Raw genomic sequence first — 23143 nt, forward strand, 5'->3', positions numbered from 1 at the left:
GGTATATATCTCTTGCTATAGTACGCCATTAATGCTAAATCTGTCCTATGATTAGCTTGTGATGTCACATTTGTAGATTATATGCAGCTGCATTGCACTATTAAATATTTTATAGTATATACTGATGTTCACAGACTATGTAGCATGCTGGTATTTGTTTCTAAAGTTACAAGTTGCACCAATAGGGTTGACTGCGTAGTTGAGGTTTATAACTCTGCATGTTTATGATGTTATATAAAAATGTACAGTCTAATAAAAGACATGTTGCTGTCTAATACTATGATGGTTAACATAGTGTGTTGCATAAAACATTTGTGCATCAATAATTTGAACACTGCTCTGTATAATAATAATAATGCTGTGCATTTATATGCTGATCATGTATAATTCCAAGAACATTTGTGTGCATTGATAATGAGAATTCTGTACTGTATGATGATGGACACACCAGTGATGTATAATAAAGATGTGAATATGTGTCTATACCAGAGTACCAGACTTGTCAAGTCTCACTAGATGGTAGTGTAACACACTATTTGGAGTGCCTTCTCCAGATGCCATGGATAAACATTCTCACATTGTGCAATTCTCTCTCTCTCTTTTTTTTTTTAAAGGGAACATATACAACCTTTCTCTTATCCCCATTCTAATCTTCAACCTTTAAGAAAGCAAACTGATATATACTGCATAACATTTTCCCCCTCATGTTGGTACTTTTACTGCTCCATTAGTCCCCATGTTCAAACCCTGTGTCAATTGTCTGTTAGTTTACTCCCCTTATGTTAGTATGCTTCATTAGGCCTTGCACATCTACAGTGTGTGATGATATCCATAGCACTCACTGCTACACTTCTATCCTTATTTAGGTAAGAGAAATCTGAGTCCTACTTATTTATTTATTGTTTTTGTCACGTGGCAGCACTAAAATTGATCATAATTTGTTGTTAACAAGTGATGGGTTCTATCCTCAATGTCATTCATCTCCATTCATATTTAGCTATTTGTTGGTGTTTTCACTTTTGCTAAAGATTACAGTAAAACAGGGAGACATTGAAAAATGGTATAATATTGCATAATTCAAAATAGTTTTTGGCCATTAGTATAATTTTTAAGCGCCATGGCATCCTGGCTCCTGGGATTTGTCAAATCATGATGTAAAAGAAATACAGAATTTAGGTTTACCAAATGGCATCTATTAAAGAAAAACTGTACTAAAAATGTCCTACTCTGACTATACATGGATCACTTATTATGCTATTTGATCATACGTTCCAATAATTTGCTAACATGTAAGTTGCTGCAACCACATACTGTATATGGAACTGTGCAATGAATGCATACAGTTGTTCTTACAATTACTAAGCATATGATTTCACATATTCATGAGACATTCTGCACAAAACATTTTTCCATTTATATAAATTTGCAGTTCTAAGACTTAGAGTACTAAATATGTTACTCTTCCATACCCAACCACTGTTTCCTACCATATAGTGTTCCAGACACCTACCTAGATATTGGATATCTCTTCAACAAATAATACCATGAGTGCAAAACAAATTTGATAATAGAAGCAAATTTGAATTTTTTTTTTTTTATTTTTTTTTTTTTAAATGTATGCTCTGTCTGAATCACAGAAGAAAATGTTTGGTTTCATATCCCTTTAAGTTTTATGACACTCTTTATTCTGGAGTGCTATCAGCAAGTCTGAATTAGATCTGACTGGTTGGCTCATAACAACCATCAGCCTACAAATGGCATATAGACTGTCCATTCCTCCAGTTTGGCTAAGTGTACAAGATCAACTTTATTGTTCACAGTATTAACAAGTTTCAGTAACCAAGGTTGTCTTAGCTGCTATATTTCTACAAAACACAATCTTCTGCTACTACTGTAGAGAATTTAGACTTGTTCATGAATCTTACATACTTTTAGGGAATAATCATCTGGCAGAGGTTTCATCACAGTCTTGAAGAGACAGTAAGTACATTATAATTACAGGACTGTTCAGCCAAGTCTAAATTTTTTATAAAACAAATGAAAGGGTCATTATAGTTGAAAAATCAGCAGTACTAGTCAGTGGGTAAAAAGTGCTGTTGATTGGATCGGTGTCAGTTTCCCTGCTGGTCCTGAGCAGTACTTCTACTATGTGTTTAATCCCTCTGTGTGGGTTAAGCACATACTTTTTAAGGATTGCTAGTGTTAAAGTTACTTGCTCTAATGGCCCTTCAAAATCCTGCAGTTGTTATTCAATAGCCAAACTTCCCCAAACATTTGGCTTATTTGGAGGAGCCAATCTAGGCTTTGGTCTACAGACAAGAGACAATGCTAGACATTGTTATAATGTACATTGGTTTGCAATTGTTATCAGTCAAAGTAAGTTAGGGAAAGGCATGTAGCAGGGTTAGCCTTGATACGTTAGCAGGGTGCAGTTCTGAAAATATGAAAATCCCCAATTTTCAGAGTTTGGTTACATGAAAAATTGGGCAAAATAAAAGCTTATTGCACAGTTGTTTCATTGTGCATAGCTAAACATTTGATATAAAAAAAATCTCAAGGTGTTTATTTTCCCTTTTAAATTATATTCTGGAAGTACCGTGTCAGGTCATGTGGGTAAAGACAAAGGCATCCCGACACAGGCTGCAATAGAAAATAAGAACAAAGAGGACATTGTGTGCCAGGAAATGCAGGACCTGCTAATAGAGTATGCTTAGACGCAAACATTACCGGCATCATGTTGGATCTGCACGTTGTACAGGGCTGTCTCCAATATTTTTAAATAAAGTTTCACACCTATGGCTAGTTGTGAACAATTTAAAAATAAATAAATATTTTATATATAGAGAGAAAATTAAATATATTAAAAAAAGGAGACTTTCTTTGTATTGTTACATCTAAGGAATTAATATAAATTGTATCTCTTTTTTAGACATTTATTGCCCCTTTTTTTTCTATATCGTTTTTAGTGATTCAAACTGTTACATTACTAACTGTGAAACAATTTGATGTTTTAACTATCAATTGGCTTCCCATGTAAATATTGAGAAATATCAGCAAGTGAACCTTTTTCTACTTCTGTTAAAGAGAAATGTTCTGTCTCAAATCCAAGACATAACAAAGCTTGATTAAAGCTGCATAATTGTGATTTTGAAAATTTGGTAATCCTAAATCTCCAAGCTTAATATTCAGGGTCAGTAGCGGACCTACTTAACAGAGGGCCCTGGTACAAACATATTTTTGCCCCCCCCCCCCCCCCCAAAGGTAACTCAGTAATAAAAAATAGTAATAATATACATTCTGCTCTGTATAACGATTTTGAGGATAGATAGATATATGGACCTGCACAAAAGGCTCCCTGCAATAAGATTGTGCACATGCCTATTTATAGATTAGCTGCTATGGGCTCCTCAGCACTTTGGCTCTGGTGCCACAGCACCTGCTGTACCAATGGTAGTTCCGCCCCTGTTCAGGATTCTAAAATGCATACAAGTTTTTTTGTTTTTCCTCTTTCCATAAAAACCTTGTAATATTAGCAATTATTTTTTATATCCATATTCTTTATTCTAATTCTTTAATTCTACATAGTGAAAACACTTTTTAGTGCACTTTTATTACTTGTTCTTCTTTTCATGTATTGTAAATCCTAATTGCATGTATCAGCGGTTGCTTGATTAGATTGTGAGCTCCTTTATATACCTAACTGCACAAAGCAAAGAAGATACGATTGAAAATACTTGAGGTGTTTAGGGTGTGTGTCCCTACAGTGCAAAACATTGCATTAACAAAATTTAAACTTTAAATGATTTTAATATAAAAATATATAGTATATACTATTTACACTGATCTTTTCTAAAGCAGCAAATCATTTCTGATGCCTTTTATTTAAAAAAAAACAACAACCATTGTTGTAGCTTTAACTGCTTATACTATGCATGTATAAAATAGTTTTTATTTCCTTTTAATATGAACACAATAAAAACATATACAACAGTGTTCATGCTGACACAAGTGCACAGACCTACATAAAACACACACAGGCCCAGAAACATACAGGTTAGATCTACCAATGCATAACAGAACAAGCTATCTGCAGAGAATACAAGCAATCTGTTCTTCTAGTAGCATAGGTGGACACTTTTGAGTTGCAAATAAAGTAAGAAGATGCGTAGCCACCATTATCCATCATGGAACCAATTGCCACAGGATTGTATTTATGGTTGCCATGCAGCCGGTATCTTACTGACATGGCTGGTATTTTTAAGGTTCGGATCAAAGTTGAAAATAAAGATTAAATAAAGAAACAAAGATGCTATTTTGTTCATATTTCTTCTAACGGTGTTGGAATTTAATTATAAGTAAATGATCATTTAAAATCTCTCCTAGCAGCTTTAGTTCCCGATTTATGCTGTGTAATTATTTATGCTAATGAGCTTGGCTGGGTTTTTTTTTTTTACAGGAAAAGTGACAATCCTAATGGTATTCTGTTCAGTGCTTTCTATCACGCCCACAAGTTCCCTATATTTTATAATGATTTGTGTCTCAGCCATGTAGTTGCATAGTGCAGCCCATGACTGTGTGATATATAGTTTATCAAAAGACTTGAACACATTTAACAATATTATTAATAATAAACAGTATAATTTGATTCATTGTAGTTTATTTCAAATTTGAATGGCCCCATGTTTTATAGTTATACATCAATTTGTGAAAAAAGCTTCTTGTTGCAGCTCGTGTGATAACATTTATGGGTGCACGTAACTTGCCAAGCATACATAGGTCACTGTCACTCGTATTTCATTTTGTGATGGCTCTGAATGCTGGTGATGTCACATTAAAACATTTATACATTTTGCCAAAAAAAAAAATCTATTCTAAATCATTTTATATTTGATCTTTAATGTCCTTTACAAGAAACATTGCAGTTTTATAATCAACAAGAAAATGACTAACAATCCTGATAAGTCTAAAGCAGCTGCAGGTTTTCTTGTATAGTACTATCCCAGTTCTAGATAGTTTTACATTGTCACACACTCAATATTATATCCACTGACTTCTCAAACACTAAAGCTTCCTAATTAATTTCTGAACGTCTAGGTGATCGGGAATGAATCAGTTGCAGAATGATGGGAACGCTCTTCCCCCAAAAAAATTATTGGAAAAATCTGATGTCAATGTAGGGGGCTAAGCAGTCTTCATATAAGTTCTTCAGTTGCTGCCCCTGGAATATTCAGTTTGAGAAATTGGAGCAGATAAAATATTATATATAAACACATACACGCACAATTCAGCATTGCATACAAGCATTTTTTTGCGCTCGCATGCAATCCCACCCCTGCCCACGCACAGCCAATCACATGCGGGCAGAAGCTGTTAACTGTCGGACTAGACCAGGGAGATTGAAATTCGCCACCTAAGAGGTGGCGAAAGGTTAGAAAAGCTTCGATCGGATGACCGCTGCTTTATTAAATACAGACTGTAGGGTTCTCTTGTTAGAACCTGCAGCCATAGAGGGGCGAAGGGGTTGATAAATCGACCCCATAGAGTCTCTGCACTTCCTATAGAGAGGTATTGTATGTTGGTGTTAGTGGATGGTTTGTATAAGATAGGTACTGGAGAACTTGGAGATGATGGCAAAAGATTCTACTGAATCTGCTTCTCTAATCCACAAAACAGAGCAGGGAAGGGGTTGTGTCATTATACAGAGTAATGACAGATGGAGAGTGGTTAACAGGGTTCTAAAGACATGTGCTACATCTCTGTGTTGAAGAGAGGCAATACAGTCTGTCATACAGAGCCACAGATATGTTGATCTCTCAGCAGATGTCTGATCCTGGTAACACACTGGTGCACATCAGTCTGTCAGCTCACATCAACACAAGTGCACACAGGCACAAGCAGGAGGGCCACGCAACTCCAAACATAGCAGGTTGTGAGGGATGAACCCCCAGAAGTATAGAACTGGAGTTAATCACACATTTTGTTTAAAGGCACTTCATATGAACATAACTAATTATTTACATTGACACCAATTGAAAAGTCATATTCTAATCCATCAGAAAATACAATTTAAGCATCTTTTATTCATGATTTTTGGATGTCACTATTACAGTGGATTTGACATCACAAAAAAACATTGTTCCCCTTGTGTTAACAGCCAACATGATGCTTAAAAAACATCTTTTTTTTTTTTTTTAGTGTTAGAGGTTTTGTGCATGCCAATTTCATTTAATAAATGATTGTTTCTTAAAGGGGCATGAAAGTCAAAATTAAACTTAGTTAAAATAAAGCATGAGATTTTAAAACATCTTTTTAATTTACTGCCGCCACTCTGCTCTTTTTAATTTACACCTGTTATCAAATTTGCTTCACTATCTCTTGTTAATCTTTGTTGAAAAGCATACCAAGGTACTCTCAGAAGCAGCAATGCACTACTGGGAACTAGCTGCTGATTGGTGGCTACACATATATCCCTGTTGTCATTGACTCACCAGTGTTCAGTTAGCTCCCAATGGGGCAATGCTGCACTGGAACTGACTTTAACTATGTGTGCAACCATATTGTAAGTTAGAGCATTTTATTATTGCACTATTGCTTACATATAACCAGAACATTTTATTGTTACCATTGTATGTCCCTTTAAAGTTAATTTACAAGGTTAAAATTACGAAACTTGTAATTAGCTAAACATGTGCTCATCAGAATATTTATGACTGCAATTAAGTGTATGGATATTGAGAACTGTTAATCACAAATTAACTCAAATATATTGTTAATTGTATGAATTGGTTTTAATGGTTAGAAAACTTTAGTCAAATAGATTGGACGGACATCATCAACATTGACTTAATTACCAGTCCTGTTTTACTTTCACGTTGGCCAAGTATTTTTCTTATATAGAAAAGTCCCTTGAAACAAGCTGATCAAATACCTGTTTCTTATATACAGTATGTGATTTGTGCTGCTTAACTAATTCAAATGTTTGCTATTCAAATAGGTGAGAATGGCACAGTAAAAAAAAGTAAAAACATTCACTATGAACGGCATTTGACAGATTGGCGCAGGGGTCACTGTATACTTTTGACACAGAGGTGACATGATCTAGCATTAATTAATGTTATCCCAAAAGTTAAAAGGGCCATTTGTTTACACTATTTATTTATTTTTAGCTCAAAATGTACTATTAGGTTTTTGATTGATATTTCTATACTGAATAAAACTAATTTTTCCTGTCAGTCTTGTGGAGGATTGGCTATTTGTCAAGGTAGCTGTGAAAGTAAACCTTTTCCATTCATGCTTTGCACTGCTGTTTACTGTTTGTATGCCATTTATAAGTACCGCACTGTATATCTATGCTGTCTATGCACTGGTGAGCACAAAGAACTATATAACAAAACAAGAATGTATGCACTGACAATAAATCCACTGCACTGCATAACTGAATAGTATCTATGTGCTGATACTGAACTCACAATATTGTAAAATGATTTGGTGTGTTTCACTTGCTGGTTTGTATATTGGCAATGAGTCTCTGAATGCTGATGAGTATCTGTAAACTAATAATAAGGTGTTGTCATGTTTAGTGAAGATAACTGGCTACTCATATTAATGACATACTGGATTTTGTAAAGGCAATGATCATTTATATCATGATAATGAATTTGTTGCAGTGTTTAATAACTGTGAGTATCTTTCTCTCCAGGTGGACAGTATTCAGCCGGTGCCTATCCCTGAGCCCCCACCTCCTGCCAAATTCCAGTCCATTGGGGTCCAGGTGGAGGAGGAGTGGAGGTAAAGGCTGAATCATACAATTGATTGGCAGTTAGTCTATTATTAGAGGCCGAGAGAAGTGAACCATGGGAAATTAAGTCTGTCCCTCCCAAGCTATGACAATATTATATGGAATGTATTTTTATGTTTATTAATGTATAGCGAGGCCCTGTTACCCAAAAAACATGGGGCAATTTCAGCTGTTTACTGAAAATTGTGCTGATTGGAAGGTGGTGACTACAAAATTGTGTGGTTGCAACTAGGCTGTCCTTATGTTCTGAGACAATTACATCCAGTTATAGGGGCCTATAAAGATAATTAGTTTAGAAAATGCAACAAGGTGTTAAATGGAGCTCTATGGGTTATAGTGAGAAAATGAATGGAGCATTTGTAGAAAGAATTATATGGCGGAGTTGCAGGGAGGTGATACGTGGAGTAATAAGAGGAGTTAAGGTTTTACAGAGTCATTGCATTATATGGAGACATTATTTGTAGCAGTAGGAAGAGTTATAGAGAGGTTATATGAGCATTAGAATTCATATTATAAGTTAGAAATTATAGGAAATAACAATAGATGTGTTATAAGGAGTGGCGGTTGTAAGCTTTTATATGAACTATTGATGCTTTTCATATACTTCAGACTACATTTTTTTTCTTTCTTTCTTTGGTAGGAACAGCCGCTCCAGCAGCATGACATCTAAGCAAGAGACGGACTCAGACACACAGGAACCCAGTAATTGCTCAGACAAGAGTGTACCAGACTGTCCCCCTCCACGACAACCCACTCCTGGCCCCCCAGTGCCCCTCCCAAAGAAGCATCTCTCCTATGGAGATGGGGGGGAAGCAGAAGCCTCTGCACTTCCACCTCCCGACCCTTGGCTGGACTCTGCAGCCTCTCCCCCTTCTACAGAGCCAGCCCAGACATCAGCTTGTCGCAGGGATGGACACTGGTTTCTGAAGCTGCTACAGGCTGAGACGGAAAGACTAGAGGGCTGGTGTAGACAGATGAAGAAAGAAACAGCAGACAACAACCTATGTGAAGAAGGTATACTGACACTTTACACCTAGGACACATCTGTCCCTCGCAGGACAACCCTTTACCCCCAGGATTACTTGGTTAATGTTTGTGTGATCTCCAGGGCCGGATTTACATCTCGGGTGCCTGTAGGCACAAAAATCTTAAGTGCCCCCCCCCCCCAACAAAAAAAAAAAGGGAGAAAGGGGCAGGCAGGCTGTTTGGTTTGCTGTGTCACTGTCAGTCAGATAGCTTTTACTGGTGTCAGTTACTGACTGTCTGTAGTACTAGTCTACACTACAGCACAGAACTAGTTTACTAACTGTAAGTTACAGAGAGAGTCAGGGTGTGAAATGGATGATCATGTTTGTTCCAGACCGGACACCAGACCCTAATTTTTTTATTTAATTCCCAACTAGATTGGGAACAGCCAGAGAAAGGGGCATGCAGGCTGTTTGTTTTGCTGCGTCACAGACAGTCAGATAACTTTTACTGGTGTTAGTTACTGTAAAAGTTATCTGACTGTCTGTGACTAGTATGACTAACAGTCAGTAACTAACACCAGTAAAAGTTATCTGACTATCAAGAATTCAATTTCTGTAGTCTAGTTATTAGCGGAAAAAAAATACACTGACTCTGTGGCGCCCCTGCGGCAATGCACCTGTAGGCACATACCTACTGTGCCTAATGGCAAATCCGGCCCTGGTGATCTCTACGGCTGACTGATATATTCTGTTTATTCCACATTTTCCCTTTAGATGTTTTGTTTTTTTACCATAACAAATATATATGACCTCTGTAACTTTTCTATCTCAAAATCATAACTTTCATGCTCCCTTTCTACCCCCTGGCCATCATGGACTAGCATTTCATCTAATCATTTTCCATTTTTATTTTTTAAAGGCTGCATTCATCCTTGTCTACCTTTTTGTTGCCAGGAGAGCTTTATATTCAGGTTCTTTTGTGTTTACCTCCAACTGTTCTCATTCTAATCCTTCTTTTTTGCTCACAGTAATAGGAAAGGTTCTCAGTGCAGTCGGCAGTGCTCAGCTACTGATGTCGCAGAAATTCCAGCAGTTCCGGGGCCTGTGTGAACAAAACCTAGTGAGTAATACTCCTTTCTAATATATGCAGAGGTACATATTTATATGTAGGTGCTCAAAGATGACAGAGAGCTTCCTCCTAGCACACTGGAACTGATGCTAATATAATCATTTGAATTAATCAGAAGTGGTGTGAATGTGTGTGTATCTGGGTCAGACTGACTGATTAACACTTAAATTATGTATCTGCCAAAAGTATATAGTTTAAGTAAGGGTAGTACCACTCTTAAGAAAATAGCCGTATATGACCCATTGTATTAATGGTTGTATATGGAGATGCCATGGCTTTGCGCTGGATTTTATTCACTTATAAGCAATGGGTGTGGCTGAAACACCTGAACTAAACAATTAGTAGGGTGTCTACATACTTTTGGCACTATAGTGTGTGTGTGTGTATATGTGTGTGTGTATATATATATATATATATGTGTGTGTGTGTGGCATTTTTGTGTCTGGTTTAAAATGATTTATTATTTGTGTGTTGTGAATCTTTGCAAGTTAAATTAAATATAGATAATATAATATTACAGATATTTAATATGATTTTACCATATTCTTCCATAGTCTAATAGGGTCATATTGATACAATAGTTCTGTCAGTTTCTGTAAATGAATTTGAAATTAATGTTCTTTAAAGTGATGGTAATTTTTTTTTATAGAGTACATATACAATATATATGAATATCCATAGCAGATCATTTCTTTATGTTAAATGTTTATTTTATTAAAAAGAAACTTACATTTATTCTTATCGGTCCTCTGGCCAATTGGCCAAACAGGTTGTGTCTTTGCGAGATACCCATCAAATGAGCGTTTTATTTGTTATACAAAGTTTATTGCATAATTTTATTAGATTTCTGACATCTGTGTTTTTTTATTTCTGTATTGTAATAAATATTTTATTGCCAGTGATTGGAAGTTACTAGAACACAAATATCATTGTATGTACACATTGTAAAATGTTAAAAAAAAATATTATTAATAATATCAGTACATCGTTCTAAATCTTAATTGCACAAACTGCTCCCTTGAACACAATCACAATAGCATAGCTGATTCACATGGCAGTGTAAAGCAGCAGCCTGTAGAAATAAATAGGGTGTGTTGTGCCTATATGATTGGCTGCACCACACGGCTGTTTTTTTTTATTTTTTATATATATAAACATTTACTATGAAAAATGATCTGCTGTGTATATTTATATCTATATGTCCTCTATCACATGTAAGAAAATAACATATTTGCTGTTACCATCACCTTAAATAACCCACCATTATTCATATACAGTAAATGGGTATTTACAGTAGATATTGATTGTCAAAAAGGTTGGTAGGTGAAATTTTAGGTACGTTATGAAATAAATATATTTTAAAATCTATCAAGCAGGTTTTTTGTTTTTTTTTGCGGTACCACATACTAAAATTAAAACCAATTTAATATTTGTTCTACAGGTACCTAGTTTGTATTAAATACCAAGTGTGTGTGTGTTCTTAAACAAATGAAGTATATGATTATGGCTTTCGCCGAAACGCGTTAGTCGGCTAGTTTTAATGGTTCAAATAAACTTCTGTTTTTACTTTTGGAGATAGGATTGTTTTTTTCTTAAACAAATGTATTTGAGTAATGACATTGCTTCTAAGCTCTTGTTTTGTAAAAAAAAATATATATATAATTTAACAGAATAATGGGTCATTTTCTTTCTTGACCTCCATTTTTCTACTTCCTTTTTTTTTTTTTTTTTTTTTTTTTTTTACAAACCTCTTAAACCCAGACATTCTTGAAATGATCAGTAATCTTGTCCTTATTGTAGTTAAAAAATTATAATGTGACTTGTAAGCTGGACTTTGTCTATGTGTTTAAACGCTTTGTGGGGGTTTAACACACAGAGTTCCTGGATATGTTACAAAAAAAAAAAAGAGAAGGGCATGCTAAAGACTTAGAGTATGTCATTTTGCCATAGAATGTCAATTTCATCCTAATGTGTTTTTTTGTTTGTTTGTTTGGTTTTCACATGTAAAAATGTTTGAACTTTTTTAGTTTAATCCCATTTTAACCTTTCCCAAAGTGAGATGCATCTGAAAAAACAGTAAATAACACTGTTGTTTTTTTTTCTGCTTTTGAAACAATGTCACTGTAATATGCTCTCTAGATACCACTCTGCTCGTTGTGTTTTTATCTACCGTTTCCACCTTACTTTCCTTCTGTGTCTGACAGCACTTCTACTAACCACTCAGACGAGATAGCAAGTAAAAGCTGAAAGAGACCTTTGTAATATAAGCAGTATATTGTTATCTGAAGCATCTAATAGACATGAAAGTAACAAAGATCACACAGTTCTAACCTAACACAACAGTAGTTTCCAATAGAAATAAAACATTATTATGTAGATAAGGTTTGTAATATCTGTTTTTACATATCATATTCTTGCATATCGGTCGTTTCTTTTTTCTAATTAATAACATTTAATTAAAGCCAGTTTATATTTTCCTTCTGACTTCAGAGTCACCAATAAATTCACATGGCTAGTGTGTTAAAACTGTGATTTAGCTCACTAGGGGGCGTGAAACGCGTTACACGTTGCATTGTGGGCTGCCTAGCCATGCTGTCTGTTCTTTTTTACTGTATAACAATAAATATTTTTGGGTTTTAACACACTAGCAGTGTGTATCTTTTGGTGACTCTAAAGACTTTTTATTGACGGACCTACGGGCTGGTATAGCCTGAACTTTTTGAAGTATTTAGTGCTGTGCAGCTGGCATTCCCAAGACCTTCGGCGTGTGACGTACTATATTTTCCTTCTGACACATTGTATGGTTTGTGCAGGGAATAAACTCTCATTTGAGCAGGTTGTGTTTTTATACAAAACACGCTTAAATAAAGTTGCAATTTCACCATTAAAGGCATAGTAAAGTTAAAATAAATTTCCATGATACAGACAGAGCATGCAGTTATAAACAACCTTCCTATTTACTTCTATTTAATTTGCTTTGTGCTCTTAGTATGCTTTGTTAAAAAATCAATCCTATGTAGACTCAGGAGTAGCAGTGATCTACTGGGAAATAGCTGCTGATTGGTAGCTGCAAATAGCTGCTGAATGGTAGCTGCACACATAACACTTATTATTATTGGCTCTCCAAGGTGTTCAGCTAGCTCCCAGTAGTGCATGCTGCTCCTTCAACAAAGGATATACAAACGCATTTGATAATAGAAGTACATTGGAAAGTTGTTTAAAATGGTTTGCTCTTTCTAAATCCTGAAAGAAAAACGTGGGGGTTTTATGTAATTTTTAATAGGTAGCACTAACTTAACCTACTCTCAATAACCTCTTTCTTTACCTATTTGTTAAAGAAGGAGAAGAAGTGGTTTATCTACAGGGACTCTTTTTATTTTTATTTTATTATGAAAATAAAAAGTATGATAACCTATTTTTAACAAGCAGTACATTTTTTTTTCTGATTAATTTTAAAGTTTCTTTTAATTTCCCTGTCCCCTGTATTTTGTTAAAGCAGTCAGCTAATCACAGGCACATTTATGGGCTATGAACTCTTGTACATGCTTAGGGCTCGATTTATCAAGCAAGGGCGGACAGGTGTGTATATATTCGCCACTGTGCATGCCAGCTCGCCTCTGGCGGACAGCAATCCACTGGCAGAATTCAGGATTGCACACAAGCAATCCCATGCTCGGGCAGGAGCTGTCAATCTCCCTGGTCGGACGAGACCAGGGAGACTGAAATTCTCCACCTAAGAGGTCTCATGGTCTCATGACCGTTGCTTGATAAATCATGACTGCAGGTTCTCTTGTGAGAACCTGCAGTTGTAGGGGTAGAGAAGGCTTTGTAAATCGAGCCCTTAAAGGGACAGTCAACGCCAGAATTTTTGTTGTTTTAAAAGATACATAATCACCTTAATTACCAATTCCACAGTTTTGCATAACTAACAGTTATAATTATACATGTTTATCCTCTGTAATTACCTTTTATCTAAGCCTCAGCAGACTGCCCCCTTATTTCAGTTCTTTTGACAGACTTGCATTTTAGCCAATCAGAGCTGTCTCTATGATAAATTCACGAGCTCAATGTTATCTATATGAAACATGTGAACTAATGCCCTCTAGTGGTGAAAAACTACCAAAATGCATTTAGATTAGAGGCGGCCTTCAAGGTCTAAGAAATTAGTATATGAACCTCCTAGGTTTAGCTTTCAAGTAAGAATACCAAGAGAACAAAGCAAAATTGGTAATAAAAGTAAATTGGAAAGTTGTTAAAAATTACATGCCCTATTTGAAACATGCTCTTTCACAAAGCCTTTTTTTGACAACTAAACAAATAACTGTGTGATAATGCTTCTAGTGTGATGAATACTAAATATGATTTCACCCTACCTTTTCACAGTACATGTAGATGCACTCAGGAATGTGCATGTGTCAATAAGGCAGCAGTGTTTGTAACAATGTATAATATTATTGCAAAACGTTGCCATATAGCGCTCAAGACACTCTTCAGCTTGCCTAGGTGAGCTTGAATATTAAAGGATACCAAGAGAACAAAGCAAATTTAAAAATGAAAGCATATTTTAATGTTTTTAGATTAAATACTCTATGTAAATCATGAAATCATGATTTTGATTCATTTTATCTCACCACAATTTGATTTGCCTACATCACTACTGAGGGAGAATTAGTCACAGTGTATTTACTGAAATAACCACTTAAATTATACACCTCTTTTGCAAAATAGTAATACTGTACTCCGTGAAGATAGATTCCCAGCTTTTTGTACAGAGAAGTTCTCTTATGTTGATGGAATTTAGATTCAGGTATACGTAGGCTGGAAAAGAACAATGAAGAGGAGTTCAGGGTAGTTGAGGGGGAGAGGGGGTTCCTTTTATTTTATTTTTTTCTTTCTTTCTTCATTGTTGTATGTTTTATTTAATATATAAAAATGAGAGCTACAGTATAGTTATATTTAAAGAATCAAATGATATCTACAGTGTAAGAACTGATTTCTACTATCTTTTTATTTGTATTATACTCATATCAAGAATACTGGATTGTAAAGACGATACGGTTGTTATATTTTTTCTCTCCTTGTTTTGCTTTTTGATGTGGTTCCTTATTCTGGTGCATCCTGCTCGATTTTTGATTGCGACATAATTGCTCAATAAAAAATTATATTAAAAAAAGAACTATGGTTGCTGTAAAACACAAGCTGATTTAAGCTGTTTCATTTTAGACCAAACAGGAGCATGCCTTAAGCAACTTTCTAACTTACTCTTATTATCATTTTTTCTTTGTTCTCTTGCTATCTTTATTTGAAAAAGAAGGCATCTAAGCTATTTTTTGGTTCGATCTCTGGACAGCACTTGTTTATTGGTGAGTGAATTTATCCACCAATCAGCAAGAACAACCCAGGTTGTTCACCAAAAATGGGACGGCATCTAAACTTACATTCTTGCTTTTCAAATAAAGATACCAAGAGAATGAAGAAATGATAATAGGAGTAAATAAGAAAGTTGCTCAAATTGCATGCTCTATCTGAATCACGAAATAAAAAATTTGGGTTCTGTGTCCCTTTTAAGAATGTGCACTGACCAATTCTATTGGGAATTCATTAACCATAGGATATTACGTTTACCCCCCCATGACACTTTGCTCACCACCCCAGTTCTTCCTCATTTTGAAGAGCAGGTACAGGTTTTGAGTACTTACCAATATGCTTATAACTTATTCATCAGTTAAAGATGCATAATATATACACATGTGTGATATCTCATTATCCTGATATAATCAAAGCAGATGACAAACTGCAGCGACAAGGCAAATAAAACACACACACACAAACAAGCTTTGTCAGGTAACTTTGAAAGATGTTCTGTACCTGTCTATGCTTTATCTCCTAATAAGTCTCAAAAAATCATTACTATTCATTAGTTGGTTTACAACTGAAAGATATGACAGACATTTTTAATATATTTTTTATATGACATTGTGATACCACACAACACAGGAGATTAATTTTATGCATTAAACACACAGTGGTAATATATTTTATCAACCCCAAATACCACTGGTTGGCATATTTCTATATTTCCTTTTTAGTTATTACATACACAGAAGATATACATGCTTCAGAATAAAGTGTCACACTTTATAGGGTATAACGTTTCTATGGCAAGGCTAGGTGACATAATAGGCAGCAGCAATACTCCATAGCTATAGAATAAGTAGATCACACCTTTGTTGTTTTTGTTTTTTTTCCCTTCTCCGTTATTAAGATGAATAGAGCCATGTGTTCGGATAATTAATGTAACCGTAGCTTTTAATATTAGCATCTTCATGGTAGCATTTCCTTAAAGGGACACCAAATTTTTTCTTTTTTGATTCAGATAGAGCATGCAATTTTAAGCAACTTTCTAATTTACTTCTATTATCAATTTTTCTTCGTTCTCTTGATATCTTTATTTGAAAAAGAAGGCATCTAAGCTGAGGCGCCAGCAAATTTGTGGTTCAGAACCATGGACAGCAATTGTTTGTTGATGCTGCCCAATCAGCAAGGACAACCCAGGTTGTTCACCAAAAATGGGCCGGCATCTAAACTTAAATTCTTGCTTTTCAAATAAACATACCAATAGAATGAAGAAAATTTGATAATAGGGGTACATTAGAAAGTTGCTTCAAATTGCATGCTCTATCTGAATCACAAAAGAAATAAACAAAAACACCTGCTCACTTTGTGTCAGATGAGCCCTTCTTTGTTGTAAAGACTCCTATTTGTCTTGTATTTCTACTTTATTCTCTTCTTTAGACTGATAGTTCTCAGCTATACAGGAATAGTTGAAGGGAGATTGTAGTGTAAAAATTGCATGCTCTGATTTCATAGAGCATGTAATTTTAGCACTACTAAACCTGCAAGTCTGTATGTTTAAACCCCACAAAGGATATATAGATATAAACAGAAAAGTCCATTAGTCCAGACAAAATGCAACATGAAGGATATATATAAGGTTCAGGTTTTTGTGTAATCTGGGCTTCTCGTACAGGGAACTGCTGTACTTCTGCATTCAGCCACTTGGTGGTGCAAGCTGAACATGAGTCAACTGTGGATAGTTCTTAGAGCTGTCCAGCTAGTTAAAAATATATAAGGCTTACACATGTAATAATTAATGCATGTTAAATGTTATATGTACTATATGTACATAATGATACAATACAGATACAGTAACAAATAACAGAGGCTGTTTTTTCCCCCCAACATGAACATCCAACATTATATATACACACATGACAGCATAAGAAATACTATATAGCTCATAAAGCAAGTTGTAAAGACCATCTTGTGGGATCAGTATTACCGTTTCTTTTATTTTATCCTTTCTCTTTCTGTTACTTGTATCAAAGGGAAAAAAAACTTTTACTAGAAACATTTTTGTTATTCCCATTTAAATGCTTTTTGACACTTGAAAAGGGTGGAGAAATGATTGCAAATCTATGCTTATCCTGCAACATTATGAGTATGATAAGAAGCTTTTAGATTACTTTTTCCATACAAAATCCAAAGATGCTTGTTCATGTTTTGTAAGAAAGTTTGACATAAAAGTTCATATTAAGGACACGCATTATCTAAAAGCAAACTGCTAGATATTTTGTTTTCTTCATTTAAAATTGCTGAAGGCACTGCTTCCCTCTGGGACTTTCCACTGCCATATAAATGCATACACTTGTGTATTACTCCTGTATTGACTTAGGCTGTGAGCTTGCCCCTGGCCAATTCAGATCCAAAATAATAATAATTATTCAGAGGACAATTTTAGGCTCCAGGATTAATGGTGACTTTGGCAACTTCAAACACGGAAAATATGGTTCTGGTTTGCATGCACCATGCTTTTAAACACTGTTTAACCTTATTACTTACTTTTATATACTTAGGAGCAATCTTAAATACTTCAGCCCCATAAGAGTGCCTGAAGCACTGAGTCAAATGATAAGGTCTCCAACAAGCACAATCAGCAGACATTTGCAAATGTACTTATTTGTATGCGTATTGTACCAGCCTATATGCAGTGCAATTAATGCCAACTCCTCGTGCTGGTCCTGACCTTCCCAAGCAAAAAGCCAAATGACATATTTTAGCTACACAGCTCTTCCAAATGTGCACTTCACAGTGTGACGTCACATGGTGCATTAATCAGAAAACAGCATTTAATTGATAACCTACTTTGCTTTCAATCAATAAATAAATACACAAACCTATTAACATACTGTGTAGTGCAGAACATGAAGAGTTGTGTTCCTGCTATATATATTTTTAAAAGGAAAGGAAGCATAGGAACATGAGTATATATTTTTATTTTCTAAATTTTATCATAAAAAAATGGATAAACTTTCCCAAATATCTGAATAAACTCAAATCTTATAGACGGTCATCATAATATATGAGACGGGAAGCTTAAAAGGAAAACTAAACCCACATTTGTATTGCATGATTCAGATAGAGCATGCAATTTTGAGCAACTTTCTAATTTACTCCTATTATCAAATATTCTTCATTCTCTTGCTATCTTTATTTCTTTCATGTAATTAGCAAGAGTCCATGAGCTAGTGACGTATGGGATATACATTCCTACCAGGAGGGGCAAAGTTTCCCAAACCTTAAAATGCCTATAAATACACCCCTCACCACACCCACAATTCAGTTTTTACAAACTTTGCCTCCGATGGAGGTGGTGAAGTAAGTTTGTGCTAGATTCTACGTTGATATGCGCTCCGCAGCAAGTTGGAGCCCGGTTTTCCTCTCAGCGTGCAGTGAATGTCAGAGGGATGTGAGGAGAGTATTGTCTATTTGAATTCAATGATCTCCTTCTAAGGGGTCTATTTCATAGGTTCTCTGTTATCGGTCGTAGAGATTCATCTCTTACCTCCCTTTTCAGATCGACGATATACTCTTATATATACCATTACCTCTGCTGATTCTCGTTTCAGTACTGGTTTGGCTTTCTACAAACATGTAGATGAGTGTCCTGGGGTAAGTAAATCTTATTTTCTGTGACACTCTAAGCTATGGTTGGGCACTTTGTTTATAAAGTTCTAAATATATGTATTCAAACATTTATTTGCCTTGACTCAGAATGTTCAACATTCCTTATTTTTCAGACAGTCAGTTTCATATTTGGGATAAATGCATTTGTTTCAATCATTTTATCTTACCTTAAAAAAATTTGACTTTTTCCCTGTGGGCTGTTAGGCTCGCGGGGGCAGAAAATGCTTCATTTTATTGCGTCATTCTTGGCGCGGACTTTTTTGGCGCAAATTTTTTTTTCTGTTTCCGGCGTCATACGTGTCGCCGGAAGTTGCGTCATTTTTTTTACGTTTTTTTGCGTCAAAAATGTCGGCGTTCCGGATGTGGCGTCATTTTTGGCGCCAAAAGCATTTAGGCGCCAAATAATGTGGGCGTCTTTTTTGGCGCTAAAAAATATGGGCGTCATTTTTGTCTCCACATTATTTAAGTCTCATTATTTATTGCTTCTGGTTGCTAGAAGCTTGTTCACTGGCATTTTTTTCCCATTCCTGAAACTGTCATTTAAGGAATTTGATCAATTTTGCTTTATATGTTGTTTTTTTCTTTTACATATTGCAAGATGTTCCACGTTGCAACTGAGTCAGAAGATACTTCAGGAAAATCACTGCCCAGTGCTGGAGCTACCAAGCTAAGTGTATCTGCTATAAACTTTTGGTATCTGTTTCTCCATCTGTTGTTTGTATTGCATGTCATGTCAAACTTATTAATGCAGATAAAATTTCCTTTAGTACTGTTACATTACCTGTTGCTGTTCCGTCAACATCTAATTTTCAGAGTGTTCCTGATAACATAAGAGATTTTATTTTTTAAATCCATTAAGAAGGCTATGTCTGTTATTTCTCCTTCTAGTATACATAAAAGTCTTTTAAAACGTCTCTTTTTTCAGATGAATTTTTAAATGAACATCATCATTCTGATACTGATAATGGTTCTTCTGGTTCAGAGGTTTCTGTCTCAGAGGTTGATGCTGATAAATCTTTGTATTTGTTCAAGATGGAATTTATTCGTTCTTTACTTAAAGAAGTATTATTTGCATTAGAAATAGAGGATTCTGGTCCTCTTGATACTAAATGTAAACGTTTAAATAAGGTTTTTAAATCTCCTGTAGTTATTCCAGAAGTGTTTAATCTCCCTGATGCTATTTCTGAAGTAATTTCCAGGGAATGGAATAATTTGGGTAATTTATTTACTCCTTCTAGACGTTTAAGCAATTATATCCTGTGCCATCTGACAGATTAGAGTTTTTTGGGACAAAAATCCCTAAGGTTATGGGGCTGTCTCTACTCCTGCTAATGTACTACTATTCCTACGGCAGATAGTACTTCATTTAAGGATCCTTTAGATAGGAAAATTGAATCCTTTCTAAGAAAAGCTTACTTATGTTCAGGTAATCTTCTTAGACCTGCTATATTTTTAGCGGATGTTGCTGCAGCTTCAACTTTTTGGTTAGAAGTTTTAGCGCAACAAGTAACAGATCATAATTTTATAGCATTATTATTATTCTATAACATGCTAATAATTTTATTGGTGATACCATCTTTTGATATCATTAGAGTTGATGTCAGGTATATGTCTTTAGCTATTTTAGCTAGAAAAGCTTTATGGATTAAACTTGGAATGCTGATATGTCTTCTAAGTCAACTTTGCTTTCCCTTTCTTTCCAGGGTAAATAATCATTTTCGTTCCTTTCCTCACAACAAGGAACAAAAGCCTGATCCTTCATCCTCAGGAGCGGTATCAGTTTGGAAACTATTTCCAGTTTGGAATATATCCAAGCCTTATAGAAACCTATAGCCAGCTCCTAAGTACCTATGAAGGTGCGGCCCTTATTCCAGCTCAGCTGGTATGGGGCAGATTACGTTTTCTTCAAAGAAATTTGGATCAATTCCGTTCTCAATCTCTGGTTTCAGAACATTGTTTCAGAAAGGTACAGAATTGGCTTCAAGTTAAGGCCTCCTGCTAAGAGATTTTTTTCTTTCCCGTGTCCCAGTTAACACAGCAAGGCTCAGCATTTCTGAAATGTGTTTCAGATCTAGAGTTGGCTGGAGTAATTATGCCAGTTCCAGTTCTGGAACAGGGGCTGGGGTTTTATTTTATCTCTTCATTGTACCAAAGAAGGTCAATTCCTTCAGACCAGTTCCGGATCTATCTTTATTGAATCGTTATGTTAGGATACCAACATTCAAGATGGTTACTGTAGGACTATCCTGCCTTTTGTTTAGCAAGGGCATTATATGTCTACAATAGATTTACAGGATGTGTATCTGCATATTCCGATTCATCCAGATCACTTTTAGTGTCTGAGATTCTCTTTTTAGACAAGCATTACCAGTTTTGTGGCTCTACCGTTTGGCCTAGCCTCAGTTCCAAGAATTTTTTTCAAAGGTTCTCGGTGCCCTTCTTTCTGTAATCAGAGAACAGGGTTTTGGTATTTCCTTATTTGGACGATATCTTGGTACTTGCTCAGTCTTCTCATTTTCGAAGAATCTCATACGAATCGACTTGTGTTGTTTCTTCAAGTTCATGGTTGGAGGATCAATTTACCAATCAGTTCATTGATTCCTCAGACAAGGGTAACCTTTTTAGGTTTCTAGATAGATTCAGTGTCTATGACTCTGTCCTTGTCAGACAAGAGAAGTTTAACATTGATATCAGCTTGTCAAAACCTTCAGTCACAATCATTCCCTTTGGTAGCCTTATGCATGGAAATGTTAGGTCTTAGGACTGCCGCATCAGATGCGATCTCCTTTGCTCGTTTTCACATGCGACCTCTTCAGCTCTGTATGCTGAACCAATGGTGCAGGGATTACTCAAAGATATCTCAATTAATATCTTTAAACCGATTTTTACGACACTCTCTGACATGGTGGACAGATCACCATCGTTTAGTTCGGGGGCTTCTTTGTTCTTCCGACCTGGACTATAATCTCAACAGATGCAAGTCTTACAGGTTGGGGAGCTGTGTGGGGGTATCTGACGGCACAAGGGGTTTGGGAATCTCAGGAGGTGAGATTTCCGATCAATATTTTGGAACTCCGTGCAATTTTCAGAGCTCTTCAGTCTTGGCCTCTTCTGAAGAGAGAGTTGTTCATTTGTTTTCAGATAGACAATGTCACAACTGTGGCATACATCAATCATCAAGGAGGGACTCACAGTCCTCTGGATATGAAAGAAGTATCTCGAATTTTGGTTTGGGCGGAATCCAGCTCCTGTCTAATCTCTGCGGTTCATATCCCAGGTATGGACAATTGGAAAGCGGATTATCTCAGTCGCCAAACGTTGCACTTGGGCGAATGGTCTCTTCACCCAGAGGTATTTCCTCAGATTGTTCAAATGTGGGAACTCCCAGAAATAGATCTGATGGCTTCTCATCTACACAAGAAACTTCCCTGGTATCTGTCCGGATCCCGGGATCCTCGGGCGGAGGCAGTGGATGCATTTTTTACTTCCTTGGAAGTATCATCCTGCCTATATCTTTCCGCCTCTAGTTTTTCTTCCAAGAGTAATCTCCAAGATTCTGAAGGAATGCTCGTTTGTTCTGCTGGTAGCTCCGGCATGGCCTCACAGGTTTTGGTATGCGGATCTGGTCCGGATGGCCTCTTGCCAACCGTGGACTCTTCCGTTAAGACCAGACCTTCTGTCGCAAGGTCCTTTTTTCCATCAGGATCTGAAATCCTTAAATTTAAAGGTATGGAGATTGAACGCTTGATTCTGGGTCAAAGAGGTTTCTCTGACTCTGTGATTAATACTATGTTACAGGCGAGTAAATCTGTATCTAGAGAGATATATTATAGAGTCTGGAAGACTTATATTTCTTGGTGTCTTTCTCATCTTTTTTTGGCATTCTTTTAGAATACCGAGAATTTTACAGTTTCTTCAGGATGGTTTAGATAAGGGTTTGTCCGCAAGTTCCTTGAAAGGTCAAATCTCTGCTCTTTCTGTTCTTTTTCATAGAAAGATTGCTATTCTTCCTGATATTCTTTGTTTTGTACAAGCTTTGGTTCGTATAAAACCTGTCATTAAGTCAATTTCTCCTCTTTGGAGTTTGAATTTGGTTCTGGGGGCTCTTCAAGTTCCTCCGTTTGAACCTATGCATTCATTGGACATTTAATTACTTTCTTGGAAAGTTTTGTTCCTTTTGGCAATCTCTTCTGCCAGAAGAGTTTCTGAATTATCTGCTCT

At 35.9% G+C, this 23143-nt stretch overlaps 1 protein-coding gene and 1 long non-coding RNA gene across 4 annotated transcripts in view; one reads left to right on the forward strand and one right to left on the reverse strand.

Moving 5' to 3' along the window:
- The window catches only part of LOC128662499 (uncharacterized), a 56947-nt gene extending 47081 nt beyond the window's left edge, over nt 1–9866 (reverse strand). The window contains exon 1 of the long non-coding RNA XR_008402795.1: nt 9754–9866. This is a non-coding gene — a long non-coding RNA (uncharacterized LOC128662499). The remainder of the gene's footprint in view (nt 1–9753) is intronic.
- The window catches only part of DLGAP4 (DLG associated protein 4), a 271853-nt gene that overhangs the window by 241922 nt on the left and 6788 nt on the right, over nt 1–23143 (forward strand). For all 3 annotated transcript variants that reach the window (XM_053716125.1, XM_053716226.1, XM_053716172.1), the window contains 3 exons: nt 7700–7788; nt 8439–8812; nt 9795–9886. In XM_053716125.1, the coding sequence (XP_053572100.1) occupies nt 7700–7788; nt 8439–8812; nt 9795–9886 (555 nt within the window). The remainder of the gene's footprint in view (nt 1–7699; nt 7789–8438; nt 8813–9794; nt 9887–23143) is intronic.

Source organism: Bombina bombina, chromosome 1 (genome assembly GCF_027579735.1).
Source record: "Bombina bombina isolate aBomBom1 chromosome 1, aBomBom1.pri, whole genome shotgun sequence".
NCBI lineage: Eukaryota > Metazoa > Chordata > Amphibia > Anura > Bombinatoridae > Bombina > Bombina bombina.